This window comes from Haliotis rufescens, unplaced genomic scaffold (genome assembly GCF_023055435.1).
Source record: "Haliotis rufescens isolate VD_foot unplaced genomic scaffold, xgHalRufe1.0.p SCAF_4, whole genome shotgun sequence".
Classification (NCBI taxonomy): domain Eukaryota; kingdom Metazoa; phylum Mollusca; class Gastropoda; order Lepetellida; family Haliotidae; genus Haliotis; species Haliotis rufescens.
Window position 1 is genome coordinate 17,490,113 of NW_025964112.1, and position 19,123 is coordinate 17,509,235.

Sequence of the window (19,123 nt, forward strand, 5' to 3'; positions counted from 1 at the left end):
ATATATACGAGTTGAAAGCGCTAGCCTATTAAAACTGTGTTCAATCTTACTCAACTTATTTAATTATTACTATATATATCTATCTATCAAATATTGGGTAGGTTTCTCGGCAGGATAAAGCCAACAGATAAAAACGATATCCGTTGGGGTCATATGCGGATAGAGATGCAAATATCAAAGGTCAAGTAGGGACTACTTTCAGTGTTTATAAACAAACATGGCGTCGCCCTTGTCATTTGGCGATCGAGTCAGAATTAACCATCGGGAATCTGGATAAACTACAGGGATATTTGCTATCATTATCAAAAGAACAGTCTAATATACTGAAAATCAGTGTCTAACTGTGACGTAACTAGGGCATTTTATAAGTTTTGGCAACTTTGGAGATATAAATTTCGAAACAATTTTGCGAGGGCACTAGGCCGAGCCAAGCGGGATCAGTAGCCATATCTGTGCTTGTAGACCTAAGCGGCTTGAAACCTTTTCCACAAATTATAAAAAAGTTGGATTTGGCCGAAAGATGTTTGAATTGTTGCCTTGTTTCGTTTTTTCGCTGTGTATACATCTGACTGCACTTCTTAACGTTATGACAGGACAGGCCGACTGTCAACAACGTCTGAACGTGGCCGTGACGTCTCATAGACTAGGGTTAGAGTAGCTTCCCTTTGACATAGGGCAGACCGATGGATTGCCGCGAAAGGCAAGTAAAAACAATTGTTGTTTTGCGTATATGATTCTTCGCCACTGAGAAGAAACAGATTTCAGTTGGAACTATATTGGCTACTGTCACTGTCCGGCTGACAGATCACTTACCCTGTGACGTAATAAACATTAATGCGCGCATTCCAGGAAAACTCGCAATGTTTAGGTATTGTTTGTCGTGAGGGGAAGCGATTTTCAAGCACAGAATTGAAGAATGACATTATATGATAAAGAGGTTATCACGCTTGTGTGTTTGGGGATTGTAAATATCCTGTATTAGGAATAAACACTATGTATTTAGAGGCTCGCTATGTTTATACAATGTTTATTCCTAATGCAGGATATTTACCATCCCCAAACACACTCGCGTGATAACCTCTCTCTCTCTCTCTCTCTCTCTCTCTCTCTACATGTGTGTGTGTGTATATATATATATATATATATATATATATATATATATATATATAGCTGGGCAACGCAGATAAACGAGATGGCCAAACGATCACATCCCAAAGCTGGAGAGATATGACAATCGGTATTGGGAGAAAAGGTACAGGTAATCGACGTGAAGATTGTGAAAATATGCGGGAAATACCCACCTGCTGTGTTTTATTGTACGATAAACAACTCCCAATCGTCGTTTACTTCTTAAATAAAGGATATCAAAGGGGGAGGCCAATATAATGTGCTGCCACATATAAGCTGGCATGCGATGCATTTTGAGCATGCGCTTGCCAACTAGACACTGACTCATACAAACTTCAAAATCCAATCTATCCAACATACATCTGACCCAGCCATTGTTGTGAGTGAGTGGAAGTGTGAGAGAGTTGGGTTTAACGCCTCGGTTAACATTATTCCAGTTATATCACAGCGTGTCAGCTTAATGCGAGACGAAAGCCCGAAGTGATGCAGGTGTCAGAGTTTACCACTTTGTTGAAACCCACGAGCACATGAGTGGTGCTGACAAACCTAGAAAAATAATCGGGGCGAACCATGATCGTTGGTTTCTGGTGTCCAAGCCACGAAACTCTGCGCAGCGAATTACAGCGCCGCCATTTCGCCACCATCGCGTGTTCCTGGAGATGTATGAATAATGATGATGTTGGAGATTTATCGAGCGCTTCCGGAGATGCAGATTTCGCACTCAGTATAATATGGTGAAGATCTGTGAAGATCCGGGGTAGAATAGGTCATCAGCAACCCATGCTTGCCGTAAAAGGCGCCTGACTATGCTTGTCGTAAGAGGAGACTAACGGTATCGGGTGGTCAGGCTTGCTGACTTGGTTGATACATGTCATCGATCCCAATTGCGTGGATCGATGGTCATGATGTCAATCACTGGATTGTCTGGTCCAGACTCGATTATTTACAGACCGCCACCATATGGCTGGAATATTGCCGAGTGCGGCGTTAAACAACAACCAAACAAACATATAAAATAGAATCATTAGCTAACTAGATTCCGCTTAAAATGCCAAAATATATAGTTTGTCATGGTGTTGCTGTCCGCAATGACGTAATTAATACCATGCCGAAGTTTAACAAGAATACCTAACTCAGACACAGTTTCTGACTCCAAAACGACCACTCCTTGTTTTAACCTCTTAATGACGAGCGTGAGGCAGGGTAACAAGTACCATGTTTTAACCTCTGTTGGTATGATGGGGCCGGGGATGAAACAAGCGACCTTCCACTCAATCCACTACACGACGGTCTCAATTCTTAAATATGAGTCAACAGTAATAGGTGAGGTGAAATTGGGTTTAACGTCGCGTCCAAGATTATTGCACTTATATAGCGACGTGTATGTACGTGTGTGTGTTTATGTGGCTGCTTGTACTAGTCCGGACTGATGCCGATTTATAGTGCTAGCTCACTGAGATACCATGACGCAGTTTAACATGAATACCCCACTCAGACACAGTATACTGACTCCGAGCCGACCAGTCCTTGTTTTAGCCCCTTAATGCCGAGCGCCAGACAGGGTAACAACAAGTACCATTTTTTAACGTCTTTTGGTATGACGCGGTCGGGGATCGAATCCCAGACCTTCCGCTCTCCGGGCGGACGCTCTTCCACTAGACCACGGAGGCGCTCTCAACAGTAATAACTAGCCGGAGTGTCTGTTTCATTTTTAACACAAAAAGCTGCAGACATCGATACGAAATCAGTAACATCGCTCAGCACAAAACTGTAGTGCGAGACCCGGCCACTCTAGTATTAGCCAACCAGGAAACAGTAGCCCGTTTGTGGGCGTGGGCTATTTGTTTTAGGTTTATGGAAACAAACGCAAACAAATCAAATACCATGGAATCACTTGCGATTTATTGTTAAAGATATGAACTGACATATAACACAAAGGTGACACTAATCAGATTGAGGGTCAGGCAATCCTCATTGTAGAGAGCCAGAATAGAATGTACCAGAACCATTATCTGAACAAAATGAAAACAATAAAAATACTTAGTGCACAATACAATCTCTTTGGACTAACTCAGTCTGGTGATCCCAAACTTAAAATCAACACCTAACACCTACAAAATTTGAGTCAATCAAATAATCGGCAATCCGTAAATCGAAACATCATTCAATTTCGTCGTATCCAAACATATCAAAATCTGAAGCATATTTCTCGCGAATGGCTGTGATTGTTGTCAAGGAAAGAGATTCATATGCTTGTTTTAAATGTAACTTTTTTTGTTCCTTTAAAGCAGCTGGAGATATGTTTTGTCTCTTTGACGCACCAACAGTAAGATCTTCAAATTCCTTTTCAGTAATCGTGCCATGTTTTGGCAAGCGGAGATTTTCGTCATTAGACAGATGTCCATTTAGCTGAAACACCTTCCATAGTCTTAGGGCCAACCCCCTCGTGGTGATACACTCCTGGATTTTGTCGTGCTCGAATAAATTATAATTATACCTGATAAGCATTTTCATTTCATCTTCATTGTGTTTTGATGCGTGGGAATCCACTATCCAGGACAGGTTATGTCTGGAGAGAAGGTGGCGAACGTCAGCAGCAAATGTCTCCATCTTCCCCAGAAATGTGGGTTGGAATGTGCAGGGATCGCACGAATATGACATGGGTACCCAATGGGTATCCATTTTACCAACAGGGGTATCCAAAACCCTTTTGACGAAGTCTTCAAAAGTTACATTTAAAGGACATTTATCCGAAGTTAGTCCAGATACGAATGGATGCCCCCAATGGTCTGGTAGGAATATCTTATCAATATAAGCCGACCACAATCTTGTAAAAGGATTCCTTACAAACATAAATCGTTCGTAATTCGAAAAATATTTTTGCAGTTTGTAAAAGTTTGTTTGGGTTGTGTGTTTCATACCCCAGTGTACGATATCCCTGGGTATGTCAAGTGGGTGCTGGTATGTTTGGTCGCCGGTATCATGGTTCAGGAATCGGATGACTTGTTTCCAGAAGGTGCACCCGGCTTTGGCTGTGCCGCAATAACACAGGTTATCTGCTTTGCTGTAGAATATCAGATCCATGTTTGCCTCGGTAGGTTTCCGACAGGACTTGCCAATTCGGGATATGCGTTGTTCATTGGAATCCAGTTTGATTTTGGATAGGGTGTAATCTGAAAGTAATATTTGTTGAGAATTACTCTAATATGGTAGACTGACAGGGCGTTTGGCATTAAAAAATCGTCGCAAAACTTAAATCTGGGGTACACTTTTCGCACTGACCAGCCTAGTACCTACACTTGGGAATTTCAAGTGAGAATAAGCTCGGTGAGCACCCGTCGAGTACCTATTGTAAAGAGTCTGCCACGAGCACCAGTCACGTAGCTACTGTTTAGTCGGGCCACGAGTACTCCTCACGTACTTAATGTATAGAGTCAGGCCACGAGTACCCGTCACGTACCTATTGTGTAGAGTCGGGCCATGAGCACCCGTCACGTACTTATTGTGTAGAGTCAGGGTACGAGCACAAGTCACGTAACTATTGTATAGAGTCGGGCCACGAGCACCCATCACGTACCTATTGTATAGTCGGACCACGAGCATCCGTCACGTACCTATTGCATACAGTCTGGCTACGAGCACCCGCCACGTACCTGTTGTAAATAGTCTGGCCATGAGCACCCGTCACGTATCTTTTGTATAGTCGGGCTACGAGCACAAGTCACGTAACTATTGTATAGAGTCAGGCCACGAGCACCCATCACGTACCTATTGTATAGTCGGACCACGAGCATCCGTCACGTACCTATTGCATACAGTCTGGCTACGAGCACCCGCCACGTACCTGTTGCAAATAGTCTGGCCATGAGCACCCGTCACGTATCTTTTGTATAGTCGGGCTACGAGCACCCGCCACGTACCTATTGTAAAGAGTCAGGCCATGAGCACCCGTCACGTATCTATTGTATAGTCAGGCCACGAGTACCAGTCACGTATTTATTGTATAGTCAGGCCACGAGCACCCGTCACGTACCTATTGTAAAGAGTCAGGCCATGAGCACCCGTCACGTATCTATTGTATAGTCAGGCCACGAGCACCCGTCACGTACCTATTGTAAAGAGTCAGGCCATGAGCACCCGTCACGTATCTATTGTATAGTCGGGCCACGAGCACCCGTCACGTACCTATTGTATAGTCAGGCCACGAGCACCCGTCACGTATCTATTGTATAGTCAGGCCACGAGCACCCGTCACGTATTTATTGTATAGTCAGGCCACGAGTACCAGTCACGTATTTATTGTATAGTCAGGCCACGAGCACCCGTCACGTACCTATTGTACAGAGTTGGGTCACCAGCAGCAGGACCCCTAGGATGAGGAACAAGGAGAAATACCGACCGAGCCGTCTGAAACATAGGCTGCTGGAAAAAAACCAAACTATTATCAGTGTGGAGTAGATTAGATTAGAACTCATGAACACATTTATCCTCAACTTGCGGTATTGGTTACAGCCCAGACTTGCCCAAATCTATCATTTTTTCAACATTAACTGGAGTGTTCGCGTTGTGTGCACGCGAGTATTTTTCAATGAATGAATGAATGCCTCATTTTGCCACTCAAAGGATTCTGCAGCAGAGTAAATCTCCACAGATGTGATAAAGTGCTCGGTAGCTTTACTGCTTACTTCCAATGTTTCCAATAACCACCACTAGCGTCCCGTCATAATGCCTTGGGGCACCAGTCTCCAACTATGGATGGTCGTACCCTCCCGGCCACGCCCCTACTCTGTTGCCTTCGTCCCACTTTCTTATGGCTGTGCACTCACCGTGCCGTCATTGGAGACCTGTCCATATTGCCACTCGAGCCAGCTCGACGTTTTCAAAATGTGCCAAGTCATGAGGTTAAATTGAGTCTTGTGTGGTAGAAAATAGTTCCGAAGACAAGCAAGAAGTCATTAATGGTTTAAATTTATGATTTCACAATATAATAAAATAATTTATAAAAAAAACGAATTTCATGAACAATGTTGCAAACTCGCGGGAACGTGAAGAAGACAACATATATTCCTCCTACAGCCCTGGGAAAGCTTAAACACATTGCTATTTACCAAAATCGATAATCTCCACATAATTATAAATCTAATTAAACTCCACATATTTACAAACCCCAATAAACTCATATTCACAAAAGCCTTTAAACACGACAGTTGGTAGAGTTCAAACGATGTCTGATGTGATCAGTTCTTTATTCTAGTCCTTTCTCCGGGGAGTTAGTATTCGCTGTGTAGTTGTTTCCCTTTCTGAAACAAAAAGAGGAATTCACGAACTATCTATACCCCCTTTTAAGAAACTCAACCAAAACCTTTAACTTAAATGGAAAAAGGTACAACCTACGTATGGAATATTGTTGATTAGTGCACTTCTATAGCGGTGAGGTGAAATTGGGTTTTAACGTCGCGTCCAAGATTATTGCACTTATATAGCGACCTGCACGTACGCGCGTGTATGTGCGTGGCTGCTTGTAAGTTAGTTTGGACAAATTTCTTTATTGTTTAATTACAGGAATCTGTAACAGAACGTTGACTGCCATAATGTAAATTCCACTATCTGGGGCTGCCAAGACTCATCATGCTGCAACCAGCCTGTCGGTCATATAATCAGCGATGACCTCTCTTTTGTTGATCGCCACGAATAGAGGTAATTGCTGATGAAGGAATACTCATGCATTCATTTTCTATTGTTGATAGTGACAACCTTTGTCAGTTATTCACGGAATATGGACCAAAATATCCAATTGGGATCCCAACTCCCAAATCTTTATGGATCGATGCTGTCAAAAGGTACACCCTTAATAGCGCAACAAAGAAGATGAGCCTGTTGACTCTTTCAGGGTGGGTTGAGTCAGGGCGTGATGTGATGGGGTCACTGGAAGAATGCAAAACTGAAAAAAGGGCAAACAGAACTGAAATAAACCTGTATTTCCCAAACAGCTGTCATTCAAAGTCTGGCTAGCCTACATGAAACGGTTGTAGTTGTTCCAACTGACAAGGCCATATGTAATATTTAATTATATAAATCACTACATTAATTGTTTGATCAAAGAACCTGGTATAAGTGACATATACAATAATGAAATGCCAGTATGTTAACTGAGGAAGAAATCTGCCCAAACCACTCATCAGTACTATGAACTTTTGACTTAACTCTAAAACCTGAAGACATGTCCATTCCTCTTTTATACTGGGCTCTAAAGCTCCATAAAAATCCTTACACAGAGATATGATATTGCTGGGTCCATCAAATGAACTACCAAACCGTAAAGGTTAACCATAACCAATCACGGAAAGACTATATTTTATATTTTATATGTCATTATTCCAAATGAAATGAGAAAGGAAAACATACAATATACTTATGGCAGCACAAATATCGACTATCGAATATTAAGATTGTCCGGATGATGCCTACTGTGTTGTGATGGAAAACAACAAACCTGACATGTCACCATGAAACTATTATTAAGTGTCCTGTGTATACTGCTGCTTGCAACATTAGATAATAATGAGCTGAGGGACACATTAGGATTTACAGTCATCATCTGTTAAAAAATCATCTCAGAATGTAGTATTTCTTTCTCGGTTTATCGATCTATCCTTTGATATTTGCTTATCGAGTTGGAAACCTGACCGATAACGATTATTTTATCCCCCATTGCTCTTGGAAATGGCGGGCAAACATTTGAACCCTCACGATGTTTATAAACCGATAACAACATAGAAATATGTTGATCCAGAATATAAGTACCCATATTTGAAGGCAAGTGTTTAAGGCAGCGTTTTCGTGGGATTACGAGTCATGTACATTACGACAGGGTTGTGCATGTGGTATGTTCCGGATCGGGAATCTGTTAGGAAAACACTATGGAACAGCTCTGTGTAACGACGAGTCAAAAACAAAATCTTTTATAGGAACAGCACAGAGATACAGTTGCCGCAGCTACGTTTCACAAAGCGATCTTCGCGCAATGGCTGTCATGTCACCTTTACTTTAAAACATGCTTAAGATGGTCATAGAGCTAAGATCTCTTTGTGAAACGCTGCCCCGGGGTTTTGCCAATGATCAACCTAGACTTCAAAATGATTAAAACCTGTCCTTGTTAAAGGGGTTTTACTGTATTACGAACCATCAACACATTCCTTGCACCCACGACCTTACTGCCAAAGGTGAAATGCCTCAGACTGTACCTTACCTTAGAGCTTGCCTTGCACATGGTGGGAAACAACGGGATCTTGCACGTGTTGCTGATAGACCGCTCGGAGTGTGTCTACAGTGGGACTTGGCAAACAGTGATGTACATCCACACAGGTGTTACATTACAGGTAAGTGTCTATGTTGGCATCCCCACACCTGCTAACGACTGGTCAATGTCAAAACATTATAAGTGTGTATCGATCAGAACACAGAATGAGATTCACTTTCGCTCGATCCAATTTAAAACCAAGTCTTTCACTTCGATGCGATACCTATCTGCGTGACGATCTGACGATACCTTCATGGAAGTCGAGTACGGTAAACTATCTAATCACCCAATCAGCAACGAGGCTTTTAAATTCTCGAGTGAGCGAACTATTCCGACCAGCATATCTGATTTCGGTATCTCAAAAATGAGCTTAAACGATCTTTCGGTTGCATCCCATTGTGCCTTCAGCCCCAATGTGCCTACAGAACGTAGTGCAGGCACAATGGGATATTATTTACTCCCCTCGTATGATAATATCACCCCTGATAGCTGTATCATTAATTACGTGAAGTGGAAGACATTATGTCTCAGGTTAATGGAACATCCCTGATAGCTGTACGTATTAATAACATGGGTAAATGAACAATGTTTGACAAATATTTTATCACGTTAAATGCCACATATTGAAATTGTGAAATAAGGGAATATTAGACTAACGACCACGTTCCATTATCTTTAGACTGCCGAGGGTTAACCAGATGACGCATATGGGATAGGACCCGCATCTTTCCTGGTGCTGAGGGAGATAGGAAAACAAATGTAAGACGTTAATATCTATATCTGTATCTACAGCTGTTTATCATCCACCCTCATCAAATCACCCGTACCACGTGTACATTCGTTGCATACTTGCAACTGGTAAACTATTATTCTTACTAAACTTCACTCATTAACACCTTCAGCATCAAACTAAATTATATAATTCTGTCTAGTTAAGTTCGCAATAACAACTTTATCGTCAGCTTAATCAGTAAATGAAATTATCTGTAGTAACAAGAATAAGGTATAAATACGGACGACAGACAGTCACAAATCATTCTGTAGCTGTCTGATAAACAGACTGTTTATTCACTCAGGTATCTGATAAACTGATTGTTTATTCACTCAGGTATCTTGTACTATGTTAAATCTTAACTATAAGCTATTACCCTTGGCAATACCTGCAAGTTTAATTGGCTATTGGTAAAGTGTCATTCTTGAGTGTATATCTTAGATATTCCCATCTACTACTTCTGTGTATAGTTATGCCAATTATGTTAACCGTATTACGTTGTTTACCGTTTGGTATATGTATTGTGGCTTAACTGACTGTATCTTGTGGGAATACCCACTCGGGGAATATTTTAGTTAGAGTGTGTTGATGTAATGTTCTTCACATATATGTACTTCTATAGCTGATTGTAAATCTCTAATAATTGAGTGTAAACATTCTATTGTTGACTGATTATATATACACACGTATATATAATTTATGTGGCTGTCTAATAAACTGACTGTTTATTCACTCAGGCCTTGTGTTGTTGTGTGGGTTGGTCGTGTGCAGTTGCACCTCTGCTTAGCGAGCTGATTCCCCAACACTCGTTTTAATAGTATCATTAATTACGTGAGTGAGTGTTGGGTTTAGCGCCGCTTTTAACAGTATTCCAGTTATATCACGGCGTGTCAGCTTAGTGTGGGAGGAAAGCCCGAAGTGATTCAGGTCTCAGACGTTTACCACTTCGGTGAAACCCACGAGCACGGGTATGGTGCTAACAAACCTAGAAACATAATCGGGGCGAACCGGGATTCGAACCCACAATCATAGGTTTCTGGCAGGCCCAAGGGACGCAACTCTGCACAGCGAATCGCGGCGCCTTAGACGACTGGCCCACCCGTGCCCCCTAATTACGTGAAGTGGAAGACATTATATCTCAGAATAATGGAAGATCCCTGATAAGCATCATGTAATTACCTGAAGTGAAATACCTATATCCTATATCCTATATCCAAATACATTTATACATTCTAAAATGATAGAGGGGTATCATAATGAATAAGAAACTTAGGATAATTGGGATACGAAGACATGTATCAACCAAGTCAGCGAGCCTGACCACCAGATCCCGTTAGTCGCCTCTTAAGACAAGCATGGGTTGCTGATGATCTATTCTACCCCGGATCTTCACAGGTACATTGCTGAATGAAGTGGTAAGGGTTAGGGTTGGAGTTTCGCCTGATGAGATTCAGACAGACTTTGAGGCGTCGGCTATCAGGGCAGTTGAAGATGTTTATCCAGATGCTGAGGTACGAGGATGTTTTTTCGACTTCACCAGGCCGTGTGGGGGAATGTAGCCGAGAAAGGACCAGTCACTGACTGAAGGAGATGCCACAAGTCCAAGCCAATGTGAGAAGAGCAGCTGCCCTTCATCTCCTTCGGCTTGACCACGTCCAAGACACCTGGCTGCAGCTATGGAAGGAGGTCCTGACTCTGAGTAGATAGCCAACTTCAACCACTACATCACTTGACAAGGGTGTACCACGGCGCACGCTTTCCTGCACACAGTACAGTATCTAGACGCAGTATGGCAACATTGGTCCCAGGACCAACAATCACTTGATGGCACAGAAAATTCAAGAACCGTATCGCCAATTCCCACTTAAACATCTACCTCTTTGTGACCAACATCAAGAACATTGAAGCTGTGAACAAGGCAAGACGTGCCCAACTTGATCTCGGTGCCCTTCCCAAGAGTCGTAAGCCTGTTCATCGTGAACTTGACTCCAGGCTTGTGAGACTAAGAGAGCTCCTCCAGACTGGACGAAGACTCCATTACAGTTCCTAGGTCTGAGGGACATTTGATTTAGTTATCAAAAAAGTTGACTTTGTTTTTGGTAACTTTCATGTCTGTGAATTTGACGGTGACTATGACACAATTATATGAAATTCATATTGTGAATTTACATATTTCATATTGTTATTCATAAATTGTGCATTTCTATGATCATTTGTGTGCCCAAATTAAAATGATGGATTAATAAAACAACATAAAAAATGACTATGACATTGTTCTCCGCTTTTATTCATTTCCATGATTGCTTCCATTACGATGGGGGTGTTCATATTAAACTGCCGCAGGGTGTCTCATGGGCTAGCACCATAGAATCGACATTAATCCGGACTTAGCATAAACAGCCACACACACACGCGCGCGCGCGCACTTTATCCCTCCCTCCCCCTCTCTCACCACACACACACACGCACTCGCGAGCACATCGCTATGCACGTGCAATACTCTTAAACGCGACGTTAACCCCTCCCCTTTTTGTGTATCTTTACTGCTAAAAAGACATGTCATGATGTTTAATTTGCTTTCATATTTCATTGCAATATCGATTTAATAAGTAAACAACGTGACCCAGTGCGCGCTTTGCAGCCTACAAAAGTAAACTTAACAAAGGGGTTAATTGTGCACCTAGATTTGTCGTACAGTTGTTGGCGACCAGCCATGTTTGCTCATGCTTGTTTGTAGATGGCTGTATTTGAACAGAGTGAAGACACAAGCATACTCCAACAGGTGAATAAATGCAGAGTGTGGCTAGTCCACGAGTCCATTAAAAATGTTGGATGAATGTCCTGACGAAAAAATGGACAGTTACAAAAAAACCATAAAAAATATTGATAATAAAAATATCGCCTCCTCGTTATGGAGAAGATAATGAATGTCTTGAGGCACGAAGCCGAAATATATAATGCCTCTAACACAAACCCCAGACACCCCAGTATTGATTGTCAGTCCCTCTATATATCCGCTATATATCGGGGCGGTCGGGGAGCCTAATGGTTAAAGCGTTCGCTCGTCACGCCGAAGACCCGGGTTCGATTCCCGACATGGGTACAATGTGTGAAGCCCATTTCCGGTGTCCCCCGCCGTGATATTGCTGGAATATTGCTTAAAGCGGCGTAAAACCATACTCACTCACTCACTCAACCGCTATCACCAGGCATGTACGATGTCGGGATCCCTGGACAGAATGGGTCCCCTGCAATTCGTGCTTGGCGTAAGTCGACGGTAGCGGATCCGGTAGTTACAATGTGTACCCTACTTACCAACCACTGATTGGCCAACGACTCGAATGTTCAGACAAAGCAGGAATGTGGCTGACTTTGATAAGTAAAATATATTCATCAGAGAGTGTAAGCCGCTAAACACGAATGATTCTGGTTGCTATGATTTCTTTTGTCTAAGCGAGTTCAACGCAGACACGAACGGTATTTCAGTTAGATGCCTGCGTTAGATGCGGGGAAGTCTGGAGTGTGCAGGTGAGTGTGTAAAACGATGTACGCACCTGCCATATTCCCCGATGAGTTTGCTATGATTGCTATGTAAATACGCTTCGCGATTTTATATAGTTTGTTACTGTTATTATTCGATGCATGCAAAAATAAAAACGAAAAACAATTCTTATAACAAAATCAACCCTTATATGATAATTTACAAATTTGATTATTTCACATAAACATAAAACAAAACATAAATACAACTTAATAGCTACGTCATACAAAAAACAAAACAAATGTTTTTTGTAAGATTAAACAACTTAAACAACAGGAACACAAAATTTTGATTTTGAAACCATTTTCCATTTTCGTACTTTTGTGAGGGAAAAGGGCTTCACTTCACAGAGAGAGAGAGAGAGAGAGAGAGAGAGAGAGAGAGAGAGAGAGAGAGAGAGAGAGAGAGAGAGAGAGAGAGAGAGAGTGAGTTTTTACGTGCGCTTTCCAACCTATTGCTTATTTCGCACACGGGCCCGCCAGGCAAATTAGTGGTTTTACCGAAGAGGGTATGTCCGAAAAGAAAGGGCAACCTGCGGGACATTAGGGCTGCTTATCTAATTTTGGGGAAATTTGGAAATTGGAAGAATGCCGTGCTATAGGTTGGGGAACCAAAGGAGTTTTTGTGGTTGCGTGGTTTTTTTTAAAAACAACAACTTTTTTTTCAGTTTTTTTCCCCAGGGTTTTAGCGTGGTATAGAATGATTTTGTAGCTTATTGGATGCGGCCTAGTAGACCTGTTTTAATTAGGAAAGTGCCTAATGCCTTGAAGTTTTGTAGGTCGTTTTGTGGCTTTTGTTTTTTTGAGTGGCTTTTGGAGCACCTGTTTTAGTTTGATTTCTGATATTGGTTTTGCTACTAATGGAAAATTTTACTCTTAGTGATACTTTTAATCTCGTTTTTAGATATTGGTAGGTTGATGCTTATCTCTTCTAATTTTAGTGATACTTTTGCTGCTTTGTCGGCGTGTTCGTGACCAAACACTCCGACGTGGACAGGGCTCAATACGAATTCTATTTCTTTACCTAGGTTGCGGAGTTTGTTGGAGTTTTTGAGTACCTGGTGAATTAATTTAGGTAGATTTTTTGTGTTTTTGTTTTGATAGCCTGGAGTCTACTTAGTGAGTCAGTAAGGGTTAGGGTTAGATTAGGGTTAGATTTAGGTTAGATTTAGGTTAGGATCATCGTGGAATTACAACACCAGTAATGCAGCAATGCAGGCAAAAAAGATACTGATGGGAATCTTACATAGTTTAAAAACTTTCACTGATCTTTCATATCAAACCTTTTTTTAAATATTTGATACAAAAATTACTCCAATTCTTTTATATGGAGCAGATGTCTGGGGGCATGCTGAATACAGAACTATTGAACTGGTCCATCTATATGCTTGTAAACGATTCCTTGGCGTAAAAAACTCTACATCGAGTGTTATGGTATATGGTGAATGTGGACGTGTACCTCTTTACATATTTCAACATATTAGAATTCTCAAGTATTAGTTCAAGATTCTCAAAATGCCTATTGATAGATTACCTAGAAAATGTTACAATATGATGTTATTGTATGAAAAACTTGGAATCCGCAATTGGGTATATGATGTAATGTCGTTATTAAATGATTGCGGCTATGGTTATGTTTGGCGTAATCAATGTGTACAAAACAATCCAGATTCATTTTTAGTATCTTTACGCCAAAGACTTAAGGATATATATACTTACAAAAAATGGGTATCGCATGTTTTAAGTTCAGAAAAATGCAATTATTACAAGCTTTTCAAGACAACAATTTCCCCAGAATACTATTTGTTTGACATCAACTTTAAAAGGTTTACAATAAGTTTAGCACAATTTAGATGCAGCTCTCATAGACTTAGGATCGAAGTAGGCAGGCATAGAAACATTGAGAGAGAATTGAGAATATGTGAGCAATGTGGTTTAAAGGTGATTGAAGATGAGTTTCATTTTCTGTTAGTTTGTCCAAAATACGACCACCTTAGAAGAAAATATATTGATCTGCCGTGTTATGTACATCCCACTCTACAAAGATTTATAACGATCATGTCAACAACTGATAAAGATACTTTAAAAAATCTATCAGTGTTCATTTATCATGCTATGTTAATTTGAATATGACATATTAAACGGATCTGTAACCACTCCCGAAAACAGAATTGTACCATGGGCCTGAGGCCTTTCAGTATGGAATAAAACTTATCCTACATCCTATAGATGTGACACCAATTTGGCCATTTTTCGTGTATGTATGATAGTGTGATGGCTTTAGCGGTATTAGGATCGGTTTCTTTATTTCGTTTGGAGGAGAGTGTTGTGTCTATATTGGGGATTTGTAGTTTTGGTGTGAATATGTTGTTTGGTTTTGTGTTAAGTTTTAAATCGTTTAGGTTGTGTATGTTTAAGTAGTTGAGTGTGCGTTGAGAGATTGGTGTTTATAGTGTTTTTTCTGTGCTAGTGCTTGGTGTTTTAGGCGTATATTGTTTTTAAGGATGTGTTGGATTAGGGTGTGTTGTTGATAATTGTTCTTGGCGTAAATCCAGGGGTGGGGGGGGGGTGGGTGGGGGGGAGGGGTTCGCCTGTTAGGGCCTGCAGTGAGGTAAGCGGGGTGCCCTACTGTCTGCGAGTGATTGCCTAAAAGTCGGGCCGGGCCGGGCCAAAGTTGTATTGGCTAATTACTACATTATCGGCGACCATATCATATATTATTGATGCAACATACACACATGATATTAATGAACAATCACCAATTAAAAAACGTGCACCATAATTAAGTGATTCGGAGACAATCGCTTGAAAACCAGAAAGTGGAGCTGTGTGTAAGCGTCGCTGATCTAGATAACATGTAAAAGGGCAATCGTTAAACGAAATAGGATTTGAAACGTATCAAATACTTCTAGCTATCGTGATACAAATTTCCCTCTGTCGACATAGCTTTACATTTATAGGACAGTACTATATCTAAGTAAATACCACTTAATAATGCCACAGTTCATCGTATTTCAAGCAGGCACGTTGGTTAAAGCACGGACATATACAAATCCGTGGCTAAAGTAGACCTCTTCTCCACATACTCTCAACAGTCTCACTAGTGTTCGGTCCGACTTGGCCTAGGCTGTCAAAATCATGTTTAAACACACAGATGTATAATCAAATGTGTTTACCTCTATAAATTAGTATTATATCTACCTATACACTACTTTATAATGTCACAGATCGCGGTATTTAAAGAAAATAAGGTGAAAGTGAAGCCCTTTCCCCTCTACATTCTGAACATAGACTCTATCAGAAGTGTTTGGCTCAATTCTCATATTGTTTCCATATCATTATAATACATTTGTTTTAAAATAAACTTGTATATAAATATAATGTGCCTTCTCTGTATGTTGAATGTACGTGTGTGTTTTGCACGTATTGTGCATATAGTTTGTAGTTTGTGATAGCGTAATATTACCACTGTTTCTTCCTGGAATGTTACGCAATACACATATCTCATCTTAAACATCTTTGTTGTAGGATAGTTTGTTACAGCTGTGTACAGGGGCACGGTTGGCCCAGTCGCCTTATGCGCTGCAATTCGCTATGCAGAGTTGTGTCCCTTGGACACGCCAGAAACCTATGACAGTGTGTTCGAATCCTGGTTCTCCCCGATTAATTTATGTTGTCAGCACCATACCCCTGCCCGTGGGTTTCACCAAAGTGGTGAACGTCTCAGACCTGCATCACTTCGGGCTTTCCTCTCACATCAAGCTGACACGCCGTGATATAACCGGAATTATACTATTCAAAGCGGCTTTAAACCCATCTCACTCACTCACTACTCTTGTGTACGGTTCCGTTTGGTTAACTGGGTTTGTGTTCTGATTGCTTCCGGTTCAAATTTGAAGTATGTTTAGAAGAATGATACTATGTTCCACCCAAACATCGTGAATATATCATGCAACCGAATTATTTTTAGGAAACTAATTGCAAACTTCAGGCCAACATGTTGATTTCCAGTGTATCCAGAAGCAAAGAACTTATACGGGTGTTTAATCTCTGCAGGAAGTTAAAACAACTGTCAATACAATAAACCATGCAGAACCGTAAACCGACGTATGAAACGGTATGAATCATACTTTACATACAGTGAACTGCTTGAAACTGTGCTCGAATCTACACAGCATGCACCATACATGTGATTGTAAAGAGAACTTATTACAAATTTCTGATATCAAACCCGTTGTTTTACATGTGTTGTTTATTGAACAAAGTCATGCTTAAACCTGGTATTTATACTTTAATAGTGTTGATAAGTTGCAATAGCAGTGTGAAGGGAGAAAGATTAAGTACGCGTCACATGCTTGACCTGTATTCCTCCCTGGAACCAGTCTCTTTGGCTGCCTGAATAGCATACGATACAGTGCAACGGTAGTGCGCAACAGAACTATTCGGGTAAGGGAGATAATCACTCACTCGCAGTGATACAGCTTGAATAAGATACGATGTACAGCATTGCAAGGTCACGCGTGATAAAGCTCTATACTACGCATATAGCTAAAGGAGATAATCGCTCAATGCGCAATAGTTTATTCTTACAAAATATAGACCGGTCAACTTTAGCGAAAGGAGATATACACTCTTCGAAAAAAGAAACGCAAAGGTAGATTTGTAGTAAATTCATTGTACCTGAAAAAGTCGATATATTTAAGTTAATATCATAGATACAAATATTAAATTTTGGAGTCCGATTGTCACATGTTTTCGTTGTACAAAGGCATTGAAAACTGATCATTGTCATGTCACATAAGGCCACAAGGGTGCGCTGAACTCAGTATCTCGTGTGACCGCCCCTCAATCTCATTAAAATCAGATCTTAGTTCTCGCTATCGCTAAACAAAGATCTGAGGACATCCCATTACAGGTCACGTCAGAACGACCTTTCATCCAACCAATCACAGCGTCGCTCTTAATTGAGCAAAACTATACGTTTGTGGACATTTGAGATCTGCCGAGATATGTACGTTTCGTTTTATTATTCTGCCCAAGGGAAGCAACTCTGCACAGCGAATTGTGGCACCTCAGACGACCCGAATTTATACAGGTCGTAAACGTTCATCATAATGGCGGAACCAGTCCTGACAAACCAAGAATCAGGGCAAATCTGCGATTCGAACCCACAATCATTAATAGAATTTCGACAAAAAAAGGGACGCAACTCTTCAAAGGAAAATGATAAGTTGATCAAACATGTGCCGGTTTTCCGAGTAACTGCAAGAGTAAAACGTGAACTATCTCTACGAAAGGTTCACCCCCCATTAGTCTTACAAGCCATTTTTCATAAAAGTAGATGTCAGCCCTGCTGCTGGGGAGTTGTGGAAAGGCTTTGTAAACAGTTGTCATGGATTGGATACGTCTTTCCCAAAATGTAAAACTGGCCCTCACTATTTAGTGTCTAATATCAAAACAAACATTACCGTATTCGACGTAATAAGCGCCAACGGCAATATTTGCTAATATATTGGATAGTGAACAATCCCAATTAGCACCCCTTCCGAATGATCAATGTACACAAGACTTATTTATTCGTGTACATACGCACTTGTGTGTTATATGCACCCTTATTATGGGCAAGTAAATTCTGGAAAATATATTTATCGAGTACAATACGCACAGATTCTTCTTTTGTATCATTTCAGGCTGTCAACATAAGCCAAAATATTTACAATCTTTCAACTGTTTCTTTTCTCACCAAAATTATATTCTAATAAGAGCCCCCTATTTCTAATTTTGAGAGCGCCCTGGCTGCTTATTACGTCAAATACGGTAAATCCTTGCTCCAAATGATACAGGCATCCTGGCCGCACTACCTGCATCTGTTAAACCTATATGTGTCGGCCTTATAGCACACTCCATTGTCACACACCTAACACAGCATACGACAGGGTTGACTCAAAGATGGAAAAGGTCTATACACGTCTTTAGTTGACTGTACAGCTAATCCCCTTCCTATTACCTGACTGTTAGACCCCTGCAGATCTGGGGTAGAATAGGTCTTCAGCAACCCATGCTTGCCGTAAAAGGCGAGTATGCTTGTCGTAAGACGTGACTAACAGGGTCGGGTGGTCAGGCTCGCTGACTTAGTTGATGCATGTCCAATTGTGTGGATCGATGCTCATGACGTCAATCACTGGATTGTCTGGTCCAGACTTGATTATTTACAGACCGCCGTCATATAGCTGGAATATTGCTGAGTGCGGCATTTAACAACAAACCAAGCAACCAACCTGACTGTTATATAGAATGATCCAGGCAGGACAACACAACACCAGACTTTCTAGAGAATCTTTATGTGTGTACTTATTCATCACAATATGACTCTACATTATCTA

General features: G+C 41.0%; 1 protein-coding gene across 2 annotated transcripts; it reads right to left on the bottom strand.

Annotated features, from left to right (window-relative positions):
* Positions 1–3,010: 3,010 nt before the first annotated feature.
* Positions 3,011–9,163, bottom strand: LOC124149202. 2 transcript variants are annotated; one of them, XM_046520637.2, is made up of 4 exons: positions 8,378–9,163; positions 6,295–6,428; positions 5,462–5,550; positions 3,011–4,301 (listed from the first exon to the last, which is right to left on the bottom strand). In XM_046520637.2, exons 2-4 carry the CDS (start codon positions 6,306–6,308, stop codon positions 3,289–3,291), a joined length of 1,116 nt encoding a protein of 371 aa, XP_046376593.2. In that variant the 5' UTR covers positions 6,309–6,428; positions 8,378–9,163; the 3' UTR covers positions 3,011–3,288. The 2 variants fall into 2 exon arrangements, with proteins under 2 accessions (XP_046376593.2, XP_048237582.1); XM_048381625.1 differs by lacking the exon at positions 8,378–9,163 and having other exon boundaries at positions 5,462–7,369.
* Positions 9,164–19,123: the final 9,960 nt, after the last annotated feature.